This window comes from Triturus cristatus, chromosome 1_2 (assembly GCF_964204655.1).
Source record: "Triturus cristatus chromosome 1_2, aTriCri1.1, whole genome shotgun sequence".
Classification (NCBI taxonomy): Eukaryota; Metazoa; Chordata; class Amphibia; order Caudata; family Salamandridae; genus Triturus; species Triturus cristatus.
The window spans coordinates 941,399,326-941,420,670 of NC_140580.1; the positions used below are offsets into that span (position 1 = coordinate 941,399,326).

Consider the following 21,345-nt stretch of genomic DNA (forward strand, 5'->3'; position numbering starts at 1 on the left):
CCTGTGTCTGTAGGATGGGAGTGATCGGAGTCCCTGAGCACGCCTCCTCAGTGAGTGCTGGAGCTGCTGTGACTGTCTCTGATCATTTCTTTGCCTGAGGGTCAGGTGGGCTTTGCTCGGTGGACCTCAAGTACCTCACACCTAACTAAGGGAACCCACTCAAGAGGAGTCCCCACTGGACCCCGCTCCCAACGCTCTCTTCTTCCTTACAGGGCATACTGGTTTTAGCAAGCAAGCAGGCGCTGGTACTCCAGCCTCCAAGACAGTTGGTGTTGGATTACCTGGGTAATCTTCCCTCGCCCATCAGGGAGACTTGCAGGCCTCAGTCCTGGTCTTGCAGAACTTCTCTTCTTCTCACAGACTGGCTGCTTGACAATTGATCATTTTTGGCGTCTTAATCTCCCCTACTTATAGCCCATGTTCAGATTTCACATGTGAGTTAGAGTCTGAGAATGTGAAGTTTATGTTAGGAGGGGGTCTGCTTCCTTTTGAAGTGCCCACTTCTGTGCCCTCTCTTACTCCAGAAAGCAGCCTGTCACAGCAGGAGCCTGATAGCCCCACAGCACAGGTTTTGTGAGTGGCTAGAACTTCACACTTCGATGATAGCCACAGTGATATGTGCAGCCTATGTGGGTCATCAATACAGGACTTCATACATCTAATATGTATCTGCCCGGTGTTAGGGTACCACTGCCGTTATTTGCTGAGGAGACAGTTTAATGAAAGCGGTATCCACACCTGCAGATTCGCAATACTAAAAAGTCTGGACTCTAAGGATCCGCAATTAATCTGCCAACTGATAACATTTCTAACCTGTTTTGAGAACTTAATGAAACCATGATATAGGCCACAAACATCATTTAGTTTCATCTCTCCGTCTTTTAAGAGTTATACAGTTGTAAATAGAAATAATGAATCCAATTTTAATGTGGTACCAGTTGTTTATATTCACTCTTCCTTTTATTTATATATATATATATATATATATATATATATATATATATATTTTTTTTTTTTTTTTTAAGAAATAGGGGTATTTTTAACATGTAGAGAAAATGGATTTTATGTATTGGGACATTGTGATGGTTTTAACTAACTATACAATAACTAATTTTTCTACTTTCTGTGTTTCAAAAGGTTAGCCCAGGGCCACAGCCCTATTCTTTATGATTCTGTTTTCAGCTCCATCTCTTTCCTGAGATTTGCCCAAGCCCCTTGCTTGTGACCTGGCTTGGTTGTGTAGCTGCCCGAAACTGGTGAGAGGAAGTGAGAGCCTGTCTGATATACCAATGGGGAAATACAACAGAAGTACACAAGCTTTCCCCTTCACCAGGATTGAGGTTAACGACTGAGCTCTTATTCCACCCTCCTCTGCCCCCTAGGAGTACGGCAGTGGTTGATACTTTCTCACTCGAATAGGTTATGAAATAAATATAATCACCTTAAGTAACTTTACGTGTTTTCTGAACTAAAACTTGGCCTCCTACTTAATCACTTTATTCTTTTGATCTATGCATACTTAGCAACTTTTTAAAACTAACATGAGGGAGGTTTTGGAAAAATATATCAGGGAACTTCATTTCCCCCCATGGCATACATTAAAACAAATGGAATTTTAGGCGGAAGACAGCTAAAATAAAACATTTTTGGCTTCAAAAATCAAATTGGGAGCATCCCCCACCCCCCGAATCTGGTCTTCTGGCATATTTCCCTATGTACCTTCACAAGATTTTCCATTCTACGACTTTTACTTTCAACACTATCGTGTTGAGGTAAGATGGCCGCCAGGTGAGGAGCTCCGACCTGGAGCTCCCGGGCTGGGGTTTTGCCTTTTGGCTTTTGCCCCTGGACATTGCCCGCCTGAGACTCACCTTGCCGAGAGATCGTGTCCTGTGGATTCCCAGACTCCCAGTCCTGTTGATTGGTGACAACGATCGCCGGGCTTGCCGATCGTCCTGAGGATGCCGAGAATCGACGATACCTGAGGCTGCCAGGCCGCGTCTCCCCGTCCGATACGGAGACAACAGTGCAGCCGTCGCTGCACTTCAGTGAATCTGACGGAACCTGAGATCGGCTTTGGTGTCCCTATGCTGTGAGGCATCTTCAGGATCTGTCGAGCTTCGGTGGGGCAAAGAAGTGATCGAGTGAAGCAGCCCTTAGTTCATTGGGTCGGATGCGCTCTCGTTGGGCGCAAGATGGCGGAGTGCCCATTGGCGGCGCTTGCTGCATAGCGGAGCTCCGTTTTCCCTCCTCATGCACGGATTGCAGACAGAGTGCAACACAAGTCTCAACAAGGTAACCACCATACAGGGTTCTCATTAATGTCTGTTCCTTTGAGCACTACAAGTTTGGAGGCACGCTCCGGTTCTCGGCTCTGCCTGGCCCTAAGATGACGACTGCTCAAGTGGCGCTCGCACTCAAATCAGTGGGGCACAAGTCCCCTGGGCATGTTGACGACAGCAATGGTCCAGACCTCATACTCAGCTATACCGGCTTTTGGAATGGCATCCGCCCAGCAGAAGACATTCAACCCGCATCATGTGTAGTTTATCGAGGTCCATGTCCTGGATCCTCCATCTTGCGGTCTCAACAGACTCTCTGATCATCTCCTACCGCTTGCCAGGGCCTTGTACTCTTCATTCTGTCCATTGCCTTAATCAATCCCCTCTTGGAATCTCCTCCACCCCTCTTTTCAGGTATCGTCACTGTGAGGCACCCTTTCGCCCCCTCCTCTGGTCTTGTTCCTTTTCTAATGCGACCCAATGCAGTGAGGGAGTCCGGCCCTGGATGTTACGGATCTTCTGGAACCTTGCCGTCCTGGTGACCTGCCTACTCTGACTCTGTGGTGTTTTCCCCTGACGTACTACCCTCCATGGCCGGACGGCCAGACCTAAATCTGCTTCCCTACCCCCTTTCTATTCCCCCCTACTCCCTACGCACCAGAGGACTAGTCTACTAATGATTTACTACGTAACCCTGTAACTAATGAAACTTGTAACTCCCCCCCCCCCCCTCCTTCCTCTCCTGGGGACTTGTTTCTTCTTTATTGGTCTTTGCAACTGTAACTAATGTAACCTTGTGCCCTTTAACAAAGCACTCCTTCTCCCCTTGTTGGGGAGGGATCCAGCATTTCTACCCTGGAGTCTCAGAGACCCCTCTGAGAGAGTCCACCGCGTCAAGGGAGCCACACACAGCGGAGGTTTAGGTATGGCGCCCCTTGCCAAAGCACTCCCTCTCCCCTTGTTGGGGAAGGATCCAGTATGTATGCCCTGGAGTCTCAGAGACCCCTCTGAGAGAGTCCACAGCGTAAAGGGAGCCCCACTCAACGGAGGTGCGGGATTGACACCATTTCCACTGGGATCACAACACACCGGATGTTGGTCACTGTTCTTCCTCGGCTCCCGGTAGTTTTTCTTTCACCCGTCCCCCCTACCTCTTTCCCTCTTTCATTCTTTGTCTACCCCCCTGCTCCTAATCCCTCTCACCTGAATCTCTACCCTTGCCTGCTTTTTTCCTTACGTATATGTTTTTTTAATTGCATGTAACTACGTAACTATGCTCTGAAACCGTGTAACTTTGTAACTTGTAACTATGGTCTGAAACTCATGTAAAGCGCTCTGATACCTCTGGATCTAGCCAGCGCTATATAAAACATTTCAAATAAAATAAATAAATAAACCTCTCTCTGACTCAAAGAGCATCCTTTGAAGTGGATTGAGGTAGCTGGGCTCTCCCTCTTTCCAGTGTGTCCCACCCAGCCAACAGTAATGCAGCAACACACACATCTCGCCACGTATATCACCATGCAGCCCTGGTTCTCCCAAAATGGAACTCGGAGCCAGCCATGTATTGTACCACTTGCAGACACACACACACCCAGCACGTGCATGTAACATATGTACTACACAGCACTACATCCTTCCTGTATTGTACCACTCACTAGCCCACATACACCCAGCATACGCATATAACATAAACAGAGTTATGTATAAATGGGGTAACCCGGTAGACCACTGGACTCGGGTATAGATAGGTACACAGAAGATTGTCACAGTGGAAACAAATTTGAAGAAGTAAAAGAACATACATTTGTTAGTGATTCGAACAAATTTAACGACACCACCTATTTCCTGCATGTATGACCATCATTTAATTGATTATCCAAGTTTTCAGTCAAAAGGAAGATCAGCAATTTAAATCAAGGCCAAAAACATCACAATGTCAACATTTTTAAATATATATAGGTGTAAGGTACGTGATAGGTGCAAGATTTTGGGATTAGTGCAGGGCGTTGTGAGGGAGGGAGGTTGCGAAAATTTAGGAACATCCACAATTTGTTGAAGAGCCTAACCTGCCAATTCAATGGCCACAAAACTTAAATCAGACAACACAAAATAAGACAGCAGTTGTACATTCACTGACAATCTCCTGTGTTGATTGAAGACAGAAGTAAGTCGACGTTTCGACCCCTGTTAGAACCAGCAAATTGGTTTGCTTGGAGTTGGGGTCTTCATCAGGACCAAGGGAAAGGGCTTACACCTAGGGGCAAGGGTCAAAGATGTAAAAACGTAAGGTGTGTCTATCATAAACCATTATAATTAAGAGAGAAACAATGATAAAAATTACCAGCATCAGCAGCATGCATCAAGCTGGAAAATTGGGAAGGAGCCAATCAGTGCTCCTGGGGAAAAAGGAAAAGAGACGAGGAATACCACTGAAACCATACTTTAAAATCACAATGAGTGTCCGTAAAACCTGAGTGGCGAAAAATACTCACCCAAGGTGTAGTATTCCAACTCTCGATAAGTGAGTCAAGGAAAGGCTGAATAAATCAGCACAAGCAAGGATCCATTAGTGTCCAAAGCTGGAAAAAAGGGGGGTGAGGAAAGGAGAATTATTCTCCCACACTCGGATCATATCCGAGAACGCAGCGCATATAGGATTAATTGAACCATTAATTATATTACGCGGGAAAAGGGTGAGTACACGAATCAGAATTAAATCGCAGCGCATGTCTAGCTCGTCATTTGACATTAACAGAGCATACGGGAGTTTTTAAACGAAATCTGGGAAGACAATCTCCACACAGGGTGTAGCAATCCTCACTAATGCGATGACGGAACGGAGGGAGCCACTGAGTCAGCAGACTGCAACATACCTCGAGGGCCGCGCCGAGTGTACTGACAGCTAACCCTGGGCTTGGTCACATGACTATTAAATTACGGACTAGACGCGCGCACAACCGGAACAGTTGCGCCATGATTGGTGGAGACTCAGGGGTGTGTGTGGCCACGTGTTCGGATGTGATTACACATCCAAACAGAGCCGGGAGTTCTTTCAGCCGCATTAATGCGTAAACGGGAGAGAGAGGGAAGCGAAAACACAGAGGCTGCAGGCAGCAACATACCTCAAAGGCCGCGTAAGTCAGTCTGACAGCTAACCCTGAGCTGGGTCACATGACCATTTAAATACCCAACAGACGCGCGCACACCCGGAGGGATTGCGCCCTGATTGGTGGGAATTCAGGGGTGTGTACTGCTGCCTGTTCTGATGTCAGCTCATGTAAAGCAGGGACCATTTGCTGGTTCTAGGTTCATAACCACAGTACTATGATAATATGGTTACTGCAGTGAGTGATACGAAAGCAACCATATCATTGAGCATAATTGATACATTCCTTGTTGGCGCTCAAAAACATTTTTGCCGATTACCCAACATACAGAATATCATAAGACAAATGACACCACTGAAAGACACAGCAATTATAGTGCACAATGGGTTTAACTGTAATTTGAAATGGACACATCGCATCACCTAAAGCCACAGCAAATACTTTGTGTAGTGGGGTTGACCATGAATTAGACTAGACAGTTTAAAATGTATAGCCTTCAGTATCGTGATGCTTAACCATTATTTAATAAAGATAGTTGGGTGTAGGTTGCATCAAGTTCATTGAGGCCACAAAGGACAGAGTCAAAGCGGTCCATCCACTTACATTCCCTGATGTTGAGAATTGAGCCGAGGTCACCACCCCTAACGCCCAGTGTTATGGCTTCAATTACCAGCCATTTTATCGATTCAGGGGAATGGTTGCATGTTTTAAAGTGGTCGACCATGGGTGCTCCAGGAGTGTTACATCTTATCCTGCTGCAGTGTTGTAGTATCCTACATTTCACTTTCTGGGTAGTCTGGCCTATGTAAATCTTATTGCAAGGGCAGACTATCGCATAGATGACGTTCTTAGTATTGCAATTGGTGAGCGTCTTTAAATCCACTGTACAGTTGTTATGTTGGAACGTCTTTGTTTCAATGGTCAGATTGCAGGCTTTACACTGTCCACATTTGACATGGCCCGTAGGGGCTGGAAGATGCCATAGCGATTCAATTGTTGGTCTAGGCTGTGTTTCCAAGAGTGACTTGACCACATGATCGCGGACATTTTTGCCTTTCTTGAAAGAATGCATTGGGGGTTCGGTGAGCTGTAGTTCTGCTGACACCAAGTGCCAATGTTTATTGACAATCTTGCGGATATCATTGCTCATGGTGTTAAAGGTCGTGACACATATTAGTCTGTTAGGATCATCCGTCCGTACTTTAGGAGTGAGGAGGAGGTCTCTATGGTTGTACCAGGCTCTCTTGCGGGCCCTCTTGACAAGCCTCCGAGGATAGCCGCGTTCGATCAATCTAAGGATGAGGTCATTAGATTCCGTGAAGAAATCATCTTTTCTGGAACAGTTCCTCCTGATCCTCAGAAACTGGCCGAAAGGAAGGTTATCGCGTAGTCCTCTAGGGTGGTGACTTCCATACCTCAATAAGGTGTTTCTTTCCGTAGTTTTACGGAACAAGGTTGTATAAAGACAATCGTCCATAGCCTTGATGGTGATGTCAAGAAAATCAATACTAGACTTGTCCTTGGTCATGGTAAACCGAATGTCAACCGATCTATCATTCAACCAAAGGAAAAACTCATCCAGTTCCTGGTCGTTGCCTGTCCAAATCATCAGGACGTCGTCGATATATCGTTTCCAATACTTGACTTTTTGACTGAACGGATTTGCGATGTTACTGACAAAGGTCTGCTCGAAGTTGTCCATATACAGAATGGCCAGGTCTGGGGCAAAGCTGGCACCCATCGCCACGCCTTTCGTTTGCATGAAGAAGTCATTTTGAAAGAAAAAGAAATTCTGTGTCATTGCTATGTTGAGCAATTTAATGATGAAATCCGAGGGAACTTGCATCGGTTGGGTTCTTGTCTCCAAATATTTCAAAGTTACCTCCAATGCATGTTGTTGAGGGATACTGGTATAAAGGGACACAATGTCCAGTGTCACTAGAATTTGGGTGGCTGGATCGAAAGGCATCCCATCAACCAGATTAATAACTTGCATCGTGTCCCGCAGGTACGAATCTGTATTCTCTGCCAAAGGCTTCAAGAAAAAATCGATGTATTTACACAGGGGCTCAAGAATTGAGCCACACCCCGAGACTATGGGGCGGCCGGGTGGCCTTTCCTGGTTTTTATGTACCTTGGGTAAGGTGTAGATTGTTGGAAGACGAGGCTGAGGCTGATTCAAAAAATGGAACTCCAGGTTCGAAAGGAAACCTTGGGCAAGGCCATCTTGTGTTACTCGAAGGATCATGGTACTGATCTTTTTGGTGGGATTTAGATTGAGTCTGATATAGCTGATACCATCATTCAATTGAGAGTAAAGTTCTTCCTTATAGTTATCCACGCTCTGTAATACGATGGCTCCACCCTTGTCAGCGGGTTTGATGACAATAGAGTGGTTATTCCTCAAGTCATCCAGGGCCTTTCGTTCCGCAGAGGTGACATTATGTTTGACATACTTTCTAGTGGAGCAGACTCGTAGTGCCTCCTTAAGTACAGTACTTTCGTAGGTCAAAATCCGATGTGAGACCATCTGAGAGGTAGGTGTGAATGTAGAGGGAGTGCGTAGGCCAGTACACGATGTGGTCGTACTCACAGGAGCCTGACGAAAGAAGTAGCGTAACCGTATTTTTCGAAAAAATCGGTGTAACTCAGTCTGCAGGTTGAATTTGTTGGGATAGGTCGTAGGAACATATGATAGGCCTTTACTCAAAATCCGGTGTTCATCATCGGTAAGTATATGGTCAGACAGGTTCATGATGGGATCCTTTGATGTGCCTACCAACGATAGACTCGGCGTCTCGTTTGAATTTCCCCATGTGGTTCCTGAGGGAAGTGTACCTGCTTCTGGGCAGTGTTCATCCCTTGTTGCTGAACTCTGTCCCAACCCTGCACTTGTTGTAGGCGGCCGCGTCCGCGTCCCCTGTTCCAATTCCAATTCGCATTTCTTCCCCTGGGTGGTCGCCATTGTCGGTCTTCTAAAAAAGCCGGTCCAGAGGGTGGGTAATAGGCAGTATCCTGAGGTTGGTTCCATGTGTAGCTCCCTGCCTGTTCTCCCTCACTGCCCGTGGAGCCAGACGACTCCGAGAAATTCGTGAATCTGCAAGTGCCTCGAAAGCCCCCTCTCCCTCTGTTGAAGAAACGACCTTGTTGGTCTTGCTTGTAGTAATCTTCCTGTAGGTATGGATAGGTCAATTTCTTATCATAAAAACGGACGTCTTTAGAAAGTTTGTCCAGTTTCTTGGTTTGTGTGTTGACATCAAATTCCTTGATGGTTTTCTCAAGGCGTTCTAGAGCCTCCTTGGCATTCGTTAGAGCATTATCTGTAGAGATGTCCCGTTTTAAATCAGCAATCTCCTTCATCAATAATTCAACCTGTTCAAGGGCAGTCTCAACTCCCAGGACCATCCAGTGGCGTGAACAGTTGTTAGCCACGAAGCTGAAGCCCTCCTTGAACTTGGGTTGATCCACAAAGATCGCTGGTTCGTTTTTAACCTGCAAACCAACCGGTATGACATTTGACTGTAAATATTTGGTCAGAAAATGGCCATGCAGCCTGGTGCGGATCAGCTTCTTCTCTAATCTCTCTAGTTTGTTGATCTTCTCATTCAGAGACACATCGATGTTAGGGGTATTCGAAGAAATGAAAAGGTTGGAGGGATCTTGGATAAGTGTGGTAATGTATTCCTCAGTGTATGATAGCGTCTCATTGCCTAACATAATGAAAAAGGATTAAAAATGAATACCCTCGCAGGACAAGACCTGCACTATAGAGAGTTATGTATAAATGGGGTAACCCGGTAGACCACTGGACTCGGGTATAGATAGGTACACAGAAGATTGTCACAGTGGAAACAAATTTGAAGAAGTAAAAGAACATACATTTGTTAGTGATTCGAACAAATTTAACGACACCACCTATTTCCTGCATGTATGACCATCATTTAATTGATTATCCAAGTTTTCAGTCAAAAGGAAGATCAGCAATTTAAATCAAGGCCAAAAACATCACAATGTCAACATTTTTAAATATATATAGGTGTAAGGTACGTGATAGGTGCAAGATTTTGGGATTAGTGCAGGGCGTTGTGAGGGAGGGAGGTTGCGAAAATTTAGGAACATCCACAATTTGTTGAAGAGCCTAACCTGCCAATTCAATGGCCACAAAACTTAAATCAGACAACACAAAATAAGACAGCAGTTGTACATTCACTGACAATCTCCTGTGTTGATTGAAGCCTTTCCTTGACTCACTTATCGAGAGTTGGAATACTACACCTTGGGTGAGTATTTTTCGCCACTCAGGTTTTACGGACACTCATTGTGATTTTAAAGTATGGTTTCAGTGGTATTCCTCGTCTCTTTTCCTTTTTCCCAGGAGCACTGATTGGCCCCTTCCCAATTTTCCAGCTTGATGCATGCTGCTGATGCTGGTAATTTTTATCATTGTTTCTCTCTTAATTATAATGGTTTATGATAGACACACCTTACGTTTTTACATCTTTGACCCTTGCCCCTAGGTGTAAGCCCTTTCCCTTGGTCCTGATGAAGACCCCAACTCCAAGCAAACCAATTTGCTGGTTCTAACAGGGGTCGAAACGTCGACTTACTTCTGTCTTCAATCAACACAGGAGATTGTCAGTGAATGTACAACTGCTGTCTTATTTTGTGTTGTCTGATTTAAGTTTTGTGGCCATTGAATTGGCAGGTTAGGCTCTTCAACAAATTGTGGATGTTCCTAAATTTTCGCAACCTCCCTCCCTCACAACGCCCTGCACTAATCCCAAAATCTTGCACCTATCACGTACCTTACACCTATATATATTTAAAAATGTTGACATTGTGATGTTTTTGGCCTTGATTTAAATTGCTGATCTTCCTTTTGACTGAAAACTTGGATAATCAATTAAATGATGGTCATACATGCAGGAAATAGGTGGTGTCGTTAAATTTGTTCGAATCACTAACAAATGTATGTTCTTTTACTTCTTCAAATTTGTTTCCACTGTGACAATCTTCTGTGTACCTATAACATAAACAGGGCAGGAACACCCTTCCATAACACACCAGCACCCAGTTCACTCACTCAATCAATTAATCAATCCATCAATCCATCAATCAGGATTTATAAAGAGCAACTAATCACCCGATTGGGTATCCAGGTGCTTGAAGCTCCCGGAGACTTACTGGGGCCCACCAGGTCTTGAGGGTCATTCTGAATTACAGAAGTGAGTTTTTGATCCTGAGATGCCCGAGGAGGCTGTTCCAGGTCTTTGCTGTTATGTGAGAGAAGGTGCGTCCTCCACTTCTGCTTCAGGAGATGCAGGCAGTATGGGCAAGTGAAAGGGAGGCAGAGCGTAGTCTTATCGGCGTTTGGTGGAAGTTCAGGGGGTGGTTAATGTTTGCGGGTCCTTGGTTGTGTAGAGCCTTGTGTGCGTGGGTCAGCAGCTTGAATTGGCATCTCTTATGTACTGGAAGCCAGTGGAATTGCCTGAGGTGGGGTGTGATCAGGGAAGGCCAAGGAAGAGTCTGGCTTCAGCGTTCTGTATGGTCTGTAAGAGATGTGTGGCACATGCTACGTAGAGTGCCGCTTGAAGATCTTGCGTAGTATGCGCACAGTGAGGAAGCAGGTGGAGGACTCTGCGTTGATCTGTGATTTCATGGTGAGCTTATTGTCAGTGATGATTCCAAGGTTTCTGGCGTGGTCGGAGGGAGTGGGTGCGGGTCCTAGGTCTGATGGCCACCATGAGTCGTTCCATCCTCAGCTGCATTGTGCTAAATGCAATGCATAGTAACACCTACTTCCATTAAACAATATTTAATTATCATCTTGGTTGGTACAGCCGGTGCTGAGTATCTCTAGACATAAGCTTATGTGTCAGCATAGGTGTCCTTCATCAGTAGAGAGTAACACATATAGTTAGTGGTGCTGGAAATGGTGCTCAGCAGTCTTTTCAGGTCACAGTACCACTGCTTGCGCGCAGGTGCATCACTCAGTGCTTGTCAGCACTAGTAGCTCAAGAGAGCCCTAGGAGACAAATGCCTCAGGCAGTGCTGAGTATCTCTAGACATAAGCTCATGTTTCAGGATAGTGGTCCTTATTCAGTAATCACTGATTCTGCCATTCCATGTTACAGTCACGGGTCCATGTTGCGGTGGGTTTTCAAAAAGTAATTTGCAAAGTCCTGCCCCACCCACCCCCACCACAAGTAGTCTCATGATTTCTCCTTGCGTAATAACACATGTATCATAATAAATAAGCGGATTCCTATTGTTCTTCCAATGAAAGAACTTCTTCAGGGGTCCTCTACATTCACTATCTACTACTTTTAGTCCTGAGGATGGTCTTGCGTATTCATACGACAGGAGACCAAAACATTGATGCACATTCCACTACTTTCCTATAGATCAATCAACATTCAGACATACCCTGAATTACAGTGGTATGCTCTCCAAGAATGTTCTATGTTTCAAGAGTGGATTACACACTTCAGTCTCAGTGAATCCATGTATGGCAATATGTACAGCTAACATGCTGGATAGAAATGTTTCTTGTTGTTCATAGAACCCCTTATTACCCTTGCTTTAATACAGACCAATTGATCATAATTACATTGCTGCTACGCCTGTTTTTTCCTTTATTGTTCTCTTCTAAGCAGTGATCGGCAATATCAGACAATGTATTGATTTCTGGGAATTTTGTTTAGGACATTATAGATCTCTAAACGCTGTTAACCTTCGTAGCTGGAGATGAAGTGGGGTCGTAACCGCAGCGTTGTCTCAATCAGATGAACTGTGGGGGTGGAGGGAGGGGGTAAGAGCAGGATCACAACCCCTGATTGATTAGTTTTATTAACTAACACCCAGAGTAAGTTAAATAATTTGTTGGATTATGAGACCGCCATCCTCTACTCTGGGGTCTGGAATGGGGTGGAGAGCGAATGAGTGCAGACATTCAGGTGGCACAAGACAGGGGGCGGAAATTACAGTTTAAAAAAGTTATAGACTGTACAATTTGAGTGGAACACATTTGTTATGGATGGAGGGGGCCAAGTATCCTACAGAGCGAGCATATTCCTACACTCTGAGATAACTCACAAAAACAGTATCGGCGATGCAAGTATGGAACAGCCGTTATGTGATTGTTTGCATGAACAGAACTGAAAAACCAAGGACAAAATCAATCCAGATATTAAAAAATATATATCTCTAAATGCATGAACACTTAATTGTAATATTTTGTTGTAAATTATCCCCTTGCTGGCCATTTGCTTTCGCTTATATCTGTGTACAGTTGAGGCACTCGGGGCAGGGGTGCAAGTGCATTACCATGCAGAGGACTTTTCTGTTTCAACAGGATATTTAACTCAACTGTCATACATCATGGTTGGACTGTCCTGTAGGGCAGTCAGGCAGTGCCTGATGGGCTTGTCTGACAGGTCAGTGTGTGGGCCAGTTTTGTGGCTGTTTGTGAGCTGGTTTTAAAGTCTGCTGGGCTGGTTTTTACTGTAGAAAACCCTGATGTTAAAACATTGTCTGCAGCAAGCACAAATATATAAAATCTCCCACACTGTGCAAAATACTTCTACATTGTATCTTTACAAGTTCAAAACATCCCCAATTTGCAGACATGGGCCATCTTTTTGGTTTTCTAATTCAGTAATGGAAGCTACTTTTATTTTTGGGCCTATTTTCTGTCGAAGTCCGACCCTGCCATACACCTAACACCTGCCGGGACTAATGGTTCTGTCAATGGTTGTTAGCTGTTTAAGATACATGAGTAACAATGTTTTTCTAGTAAATAGTATATACTGGAAATGTCTTCCTTTTGAAATTAGGAGGCCAAATCAAATATTACTGAGGCCTGTGCAAGGCATAGTCATTTTCATAGTGTCTCAATCACTCCCATTATGCCCCCCCCTGTTAGACATGTAAGTCCTTTTCTCTCCACATGTCCTCCATCTGCATATCTTACACCTCATCTATTTCCTCTTTAGCTCCTAACTTTCACTCTCTACTGAATTCTTTTTCTCACACCCCCTTCACTTGACTGCCCGAAACACAAAACACACCCACTCACCTGCAAGAACTGCATTTTCTTTTGCCTTATTATTTTGACAACTATGTACTTCCTTCAAACCCATTTGCTCAGTATCATAATTGCAACTGGTATACCTGACCACTGCTTTGTGCAGTGTGCAGAAATGTCAAGGACATCTTTCTGACCGATTGACAAGCACTGTGAGAAACTTGCACTTCTTTCAATGTCCACTCCAAAGCGAGACATCATAGGCCATTATAAACACCAGGAGGCATGGATTTCAAAGTATGGGCTATACATTAGCAATTAGCAAACACTCTTAGAGAATGCAAGATTAAGCAAAACGTGAAAAATAAACAGTAATTAAATTGCTGGCATGAATTACCTTAATGTTTTTTACATTCATAGATCATAAACCAACCAGAGATTGTTTTTGCCTGTAAAGTTAAGGCCACAAATATAGGGCCCCTTAGGGACATGTTTCAATGTCCTTTTTAGGTGTCGTCTGAGCCAGCGCTTTAGCGCTGCTCTGGCGAGAGTTTTAGTAAGCGGGATTTGGAAGTGCAGACTAGTGGCTTTTCAGGCCTCCAACTACAGTGCATGTGCGCCGGGTGCGCGCACCATTTGTCAGCCTGCGTGATCACTTTTGCGGCCACTTTGATGTTCTCAGTGAGCCGCGCGGCCACTGAGAACATCAAAGCAGCCGCAAAAGTGCACACCATTTGTTAGCCTGCGTGCCTCTCTCTGCCTTACCCCCTCCCTTATCTCACTTCCTGCTTGTTGTTTACGCGTGCTTAAGCGATCCGCATTTTAGCAGCCCTCCACCCACCGTGTTGCTCCCCTTCCCCCACGCATTCCCTCCTCGTTAGTTTAATTTTCCTTTTCCCCATCTTCTCGCCCCCCTTTGTTCATGATCGCGATCAGTTTAGATTTCAGGGGCGGCCGCGTCACTGTTGCAGCCCATCTCTGTTTCTCTTCTGCAGTCTTAGCTCGAAGGCTTCGCTCTGCAATGTTTCTCCCCACCGAGCTGGCTGTATTCTTCTATTTTGCCATGTTTTTTGTGTAAGTGATGAACCCACATAATCGTGGCAGTAATATACATTGCATTTGCTGTGTCATGCGGCTTTTGTATAGCACAACTGTCCCTGTTTTAATCACTGCTTTGCTCAACTAAATATTAAGCAAACTGCTGTCTACTGGGTGTGGGTTATCCCAATGGAAGTGGCTCAGTAGGGGAGGGAGCAGGCCTCGAACACTTAACCTCATCTGTTGTCTCCCCTAGTAAATAGCATGTGCGCGAGATTACCTAACGATAACTACCAAAAACACAGGCTGACACAGAGCCAACACTGTCATTGTGTAACCAACGTGAAAATACACGCCAAGGGTCCTGTGACTGTTCCAGCTCCCCAGAGTGTGCCATGCTTTTTACACCTCTGTATAAATAGGAGAAAATGTGTTCGTCTGAAGGGGCAGCTCGAAACACACATGGAATGGCTGCATTTTCTACCGAATGTTCATTAGATGCAAGGCTAAGATTGGTCAACTTGTACTAAGCATCCCTGTCTCGGATGATTTAACAAGCGTGCCTCATCTGTTTTTTAGCTTTTACGTGTTTCCTAGGGACAACTTTATCTGTCTCGCCAGCCGCTTATTTTCATAAATCATAAAAAATCATACTTGAAATAACCACTAATACATACAGGGACTTTCAGTCAGCCCTCTTCATCCATTGGTCTGTTCAAGTGCTATTCACAAATGTGCTGCCCTCCTCACAGCATTCAACAGGATGCAAATGGTCAGCCCGCTTCTTCCATTGGCTTTTCTTCCACTGTGAGAGTAACAGGCATTTGCCTTGGCTGTGGGACTTGTTTCTGAACAGCACGCCTGCAGCCTACCTAACAAAAGCTAAGAATGAGAAGTTGAATAAACTGTGCTTACTGTGGACAAAAATAAAACGAGCATTGGCATAGCCAATAGGTCTCGTCTTTGGGACCTTATAGTGTTTAGTTATCCAGCACAATATCCTTGGTGCAACAACATCAAGTGTTGCATGGCTAAACACTTATGAGGTCCCAAAGGCGAGACCTATTGGCTATGCCAATGCTTGTTTAATTACTACCTGGTCTGAGACCCAGAGGGACGTGGCCGACTTAAAGCCCTGGAATAGCAGATCTGCAGAGGTCAGCTGTTAAGTGAATGCCGGGACAGATGTTCATAGCAGGTGGGCCCATACAGTGTAGCTATGAGGAGACAGTTGCCGACAGAATGTGAGTACACATGTGTGCTCTTCTTTCGCTGACAATGTACTGAACAGAAGTGAGCAGCTGTGCCAAAATACCAGGGACAAATGTGCCCTCACTAGCTTCTGGGGATATGCTGGTAACATATGGTGCTGCAAGGGTACCTTAACGCAGCTGCACAAAGAATGTATGGGCAGATGCATGTATGTAGTTGCTAATAATGTTGCATAAAGGTGTGTGGCATTTGACCGGTGACAGATTGTTTCAGACAGATGCACCATTAACTGAGAGACTGCTTTGGACAGCTCTGCACACCCTGCAACAGAATTCAAGTGGCTGGTGTTCTCCTGGGAGATGAAGTGGACAGATGTGAACATACCCCTTTTTAGATTCGATAAATCATCTACTTTTTATTTTTTCAGACAATCCTCGGTGAAACCAGGGAGGAGGATGAAGAGATTCTGCCACGTAAGGATTATGAGGTGAGTGACCAAAGAACTCTGTTGGGAGTAGGGTAGTAGTTTTTTACTATCAAATGCAGGAGGAGCATTGTAATGGATAAAGATAAAACAACTCGTGAAATATATATATATATATATATATATCTACTGGCGGTCGCCAGTAGATAGTTATAGTTAGGACCGTGTTTCCATAGGAAATCCGCAACATTCTATTTGGAATAACTTTGGCGCCGGTTGACGAATCCTCGCAAAATTTGCAAAAAAATAAATAAATAAATATATATATATATATAGTTCAAGTTGATTGTTTGTTAAACGCAACAATTTTGTCACTTGTATTAGAATCATATTCACAAGGATCATTAGAAATGAGTGTATGCCCACTTGGGCACAATCCAAGCCTAGCAACATGCTTAACTTAATGTGGAATTCATACCCACTTGGGTTATACTATATTCAAGCACAAGCCACATTCATATGTATGCGACTTTAAATGTCAACGGGAATACATCCCGTAAGGCCAGAATTATTTGTATAAAGTTTATTGTGAATGAATTATAGATGACAAAAAAGCCTAACCTGCAAAGACTAAGTACTCTTATGCCTGTGCTAGGCTCCTTTCAGGAATGATCGTTTGTGATTTACCGAGTAAGATGCCAAATTTTGGATAAAGTTTTATTGAAAAATGACAAATGTAATTATATATATTTGCTCTATGCTTAAATTAGCTCATTTGAGAAATTAGCACTACACTAGAATGGCAGATAGTGTGACAGTTGTTTACGTGCCGTTATATGAATTTAACGGCGAGAATAGTAGTTGTTTATTATTACGAACTACGAGTCTGTCTTCCAACACATTGAAATTGTAGTCTTATCATGTGACTAGTGACTCATGTACCGTGATTTAAAATGTCTGATTTCAAAAATGGTTGAACTATTGGTGAACAAGCCTGCTTGGCAGGCGAAACGCGTCCTCCTAAGCTGTTCCAATAAATTTTTGGTCAGAACACTGCGTCGTCAATCTTTGTCGGTTCGAGAAAGAAAAAGACAATATTGCGGACCTTGCCTTGGTGGTCCTTCAAGACGACGCACCCGTTGGTTTGGTGAGCGGCGGCTGTACCGAGGGAAAGAGATGCTGAATATATATATATATATATATATATGTGTTACCTCGATTGTGTCTCAATGTTTGACGCTGGCGCTCTCCTCTAGGGCGGTGCATCCATTATGGCAGGGACATGCCGGTTTCTATTTTTCAATAAGAACAAAAGCGCCGCCTCTCGACCGCCGAAATTGTTATGAAGGGTGCACTCACTCGTGTGTTTTATGATTTCAGGGCGATTTTATTTCAAAAGCGCTGCTTCACCCAACGCGTTTCACCACCACGAAAATCGTAACTGTGAATAAAATAAACAAAAACTCACTAGGGAGTGTGAATGAAACAAACTTTTTCTAGCATCAGGCTTTCAAAACACATAATAATCACACACAGAACGAAGATTTTTTTAGCACTGGTAAAATAAGCACTTTAAAAATTACAACTTTGAAAAAAAATGTGCACATTGGCAGATTAATTGATGTTCACACTACATTAACCACAATGCACCATACGAAAAATAGTAAACACATGGGTGTATGTAGAAATAAAAGATGTCTGTGTAACTCTAACAACATCCCGTGATCAAGCCTCAGGAGAGGCGAAACGCGTTGGGTGAAGCAGCGCTTTTGAAATAAAATCGCCCTGAAATGATAAAACACACGAGTGAGTGCATCCTTCATAACAATTTCGGCCGTCGAGAGGCGGCGCTTTTGTTCTTATTGAAAAATAGAAACCGGCGTGTCCCTGCCGTAATGGATGCACCGCCCTAGAGGAGAGCGCCATAGTCATAAAACACACGAGTGAATGCGGCGCTTTTGTTCTTATTGAAGAAAAGAAAAAAAAAAAAAATATATATATATATATTTAATTCTTGCTCAGCAAGTATAAAATCTGGAGGTGATTATCAAATATGGGTTTTCATGCAAGAACATGGCAATTCTTTAGTAACAATTAGTTTCGATGCCAAATTTATTTTTGTTTTCGAATTTAGAAAGATGGAAATGTCCATCCGATTAAACATTGGGCTGTTAGAGAATTCCGCTGTATTCTCCTTTCCCTCATGGGTGTGTTGATACACATTCATAATTGAACGTCTCAGACTTTCTCCTTGTAGTGCCAGGTAGTCGGCAGGGTTTTCATGATATGACTGAGTATTGGACAAGTATATATTTCTGTAATAGAAGGGTAAAAAACTGATGTAATTTTCTTTTACTGAAATCTTTAAGTGAGGCACTTCCTGCATTTTCGCCTTTCAACTGACATAGGCATTGTTGAAGAAAGCACTCTAAAAGATGTTGTCACTTTGCAACTAAAAATGTGGGGTCTCCTTTCTACTTGTATCTGAGCCTTCGTTGCTCTTGTGCCTCATCAACAATTGACGGTAGAAACAGAGGGATACAGGGTAATTGGGGCACACTCTTCCCTAAGTTAATTTTTATAAACATCTTCAGTCAGAAGGGGGGAATGACGAGGGAAACATCAGCTTGGTTCCTTCCTCTCCTACGCACATAAGAGTGGAGGCAGTACAGTAACTCATGCTGGGGTACAATCCAGATGGAAATTAACATTCAACAAATGCATATTTAGGCTTTGCATCAGGACCTCAATTAGTCTTCACTAATGTAAGTACCCAGAGAGGGTTAGTTCTCAGAAAAGGCAGTGACACCTATTTAAGGCACTTAGATGGGCAGCAACATATCAACAGTGATGCATTCAAGTATGTTGTGTCCTAGGCTTGGTCAAGCATTGGCTAAATCACTCCAGAAGGATTAGAGGCACAACCTGCCTCTCTCTGGTTTTTGGCTCCACCTCCCCACCTCAAAGCCTCGCTCGATATAAACTTAAAGGAGAGAATGGGTAAAATAGATATATTGCACACATTCTGAAACAGGGCCTTTCCAGCTTGCATTCTACTGGAACAGAATTCATGAGTTTAGGATCAAATCCTGCTCTGTAGACCTGTGGTTCTTAACACTTTGATGTCTGAGGATCCCCACTGAATCATTATTGGAATCCTGGGACCACCTAATGGAATTCGTGGACCCCCACGTAGTCCTTACTAGATGCTGGGGACCCCAGCCTAATCATTTTAGAGGATTGAACCACAAAAACATGCACACAAAGTACAGCAACAATCATTAATCAAGCAAATATGCAAATTAAATATTTTATTTAATTCAAATATAAAACAAATATTAAAAAAAAAACGATTCTAATTTTTGTTAGAAAGGTTGGAGCATTTCTAAATTTAAATGAGACCAATTATCTTCCATATTATATTCTGTTTGAGCACTTGCATTACTCTCACGAATAAACAAACCTGTGGGTTAACAACTTAATTTCTAGCCTCCAGTTTTATATTCCTTCACATTTACAGAACGGTTTAACATTTTCGGCTGTACATTTTCTTTCTATATTGATGTACAATTTATTAATCTATTAATATAATTTAATTTTCGAATATGCCGTGGTCCACGTAGGCTTCGCAGACCCCCAGTGGTTTCCGGACCATGGGTTAAGAACTACTCCTGTAGACAATATTTTGAATGTTTGTGTATTGACTAAAATCCAAAAACATTTTGTGAAATATTTGTATTTATATTTTGCTAGATACAAAAAGCAAAAGAAATCACAACAAAATCAGTTAGTCATGGAGTTACATACAGATGTTGGCCGTGCGTCATACAATCCAGCGTCGCAACCCCTTAGGGCGCCTTGAACAATCAATTTCTGTCCGTTCACATATCCCCATTTTAGTATCACAGGGTTCCTCCTCTTCTTGGATGTTTGAATGCTAGGGGGCCAAAACGTATGTTTAGGGTTAAAGGAAGGGCCCCTCAAAGGCCCGCTAACCATTTCCCAGCCCTCATCCAGGCCATGATATATGCCCTCCATTTGCCCCACACCTTGCGCAATTTCTTCGGGCACCCCCTCTCCTTTATAGGTGACCCTTTCTGTTGCCATGTACATATCCATCCCTGCTTTCCATTCACGAAGCAGGGGAGCGGTTGCAGCCCCCCAAGTTCGTGCTGCGTCTCTTTTCACCACCACCAGGGCTAACATACTAAAGAAGGTGCAGTCGGCCCAGTTCTACAACAGTATACATTTAGGGTCCAAGGAGATAGTTGTTTCTAGAACCTTGTTCAATTCCCCCAATACCTTCTCCCAGTAGGTCTGTATTTCGGTGCAGTCCCAGATGGTGGGATAAAAATCTCCTTTCTCATAGCCACATCTCTGACAACTAGGGTCGCAGGCTCGACCCATTTGGTGAACTCTGGCCCTGTCATAATAGACTCTGTGAAATATTTTATTTTGGATGAGGCGGAGGCGGGATTTAACAGCCACCTCCCTGTGTTGCATCAGGGCTGCTTCCCAATCTATGTTCTCAAGTGCGCTAAGTTCTGTTCCCAGGTCTCCCTCAACCTGCCCAACCTGTCTGGTGCATTATTATTCAAGGTTCGATATGTAAGTGATACTGCCTTGGTAAGCACGTGCTCCTGTAGCAGGCGCCCCTCCAGTGGTGCATAGTCTGGTAGTGAGGATTTGAGTAGGGTCTCTGCCTGCCAGGCATGTCGGAGTTTAGCGTGCTTGAACAACTGTGAGATATGCAATGCAAAGTCTGTCTGTAGCGAGCGAAAGCTTTTGAGTTTACCTTTGGCTACAATGTCGCCTATGGTAGAGATAACCTATGGCGTCCCATCCCTCGAAGCCCCTTAGTTTTTGGATTACTTTTAGCCAGGGACAGTGCCAAAGAGGCGTCTGCTTAGTAGGTTTGCGATCCCACCCTATTGCCTTTGTTGCTCTCTCCCACACTTCTATCGTGGCTTGGGTAGGCGTGAGAAGTCGCCCCTTACCCCGTCCCCCATAGAGATAATGCAGGCAGGTACGTCCCGCCATGGTTTCCCTCTCCAGTCTGTAGGTAGGATGGTCTGTCGTGGCGTGTATCCAATCATTCACCGGGGTTAGGAGTTCCGCCCAGTAGTAGTCCTCTATGTCTGGCAGCGAGATCCCCCTCCCCCCCATTATATTGATTACGTTGCAACGTAGTAAAAGCAATCCTTGGTTGTTTCCCAAGCCATAGGAGGGAGCGCAATTCCGCTTCAATAGCTT

At 44.0% G+C, this 21,345-nt stretch overlaps 1 protein-coding gene across 1 annotated transcript in view; it reads left to right on the top strand.

Annotated features, from left to right (window-relative positions):
• CLCN6 (Cl-/H+ antiporter 6) overlaps nucleotides 1-21,345 on the top strand; it is a 206,788-nt gene that overhangs the window by 2,669 nt on the left and 182,774 nt on the right. The window contains exon 2 of the mRNA XM_085609913.1: nucleotides 16,096-16,155. Within this exon, the coding sequence (XP_085466039.1) occupies nucleotides 16,096-16,155 (60 nt within the window). The remainder of the gene's footprint in view (nucleotides 1-16,095; nucleotides 16,156-21,345) is intronic.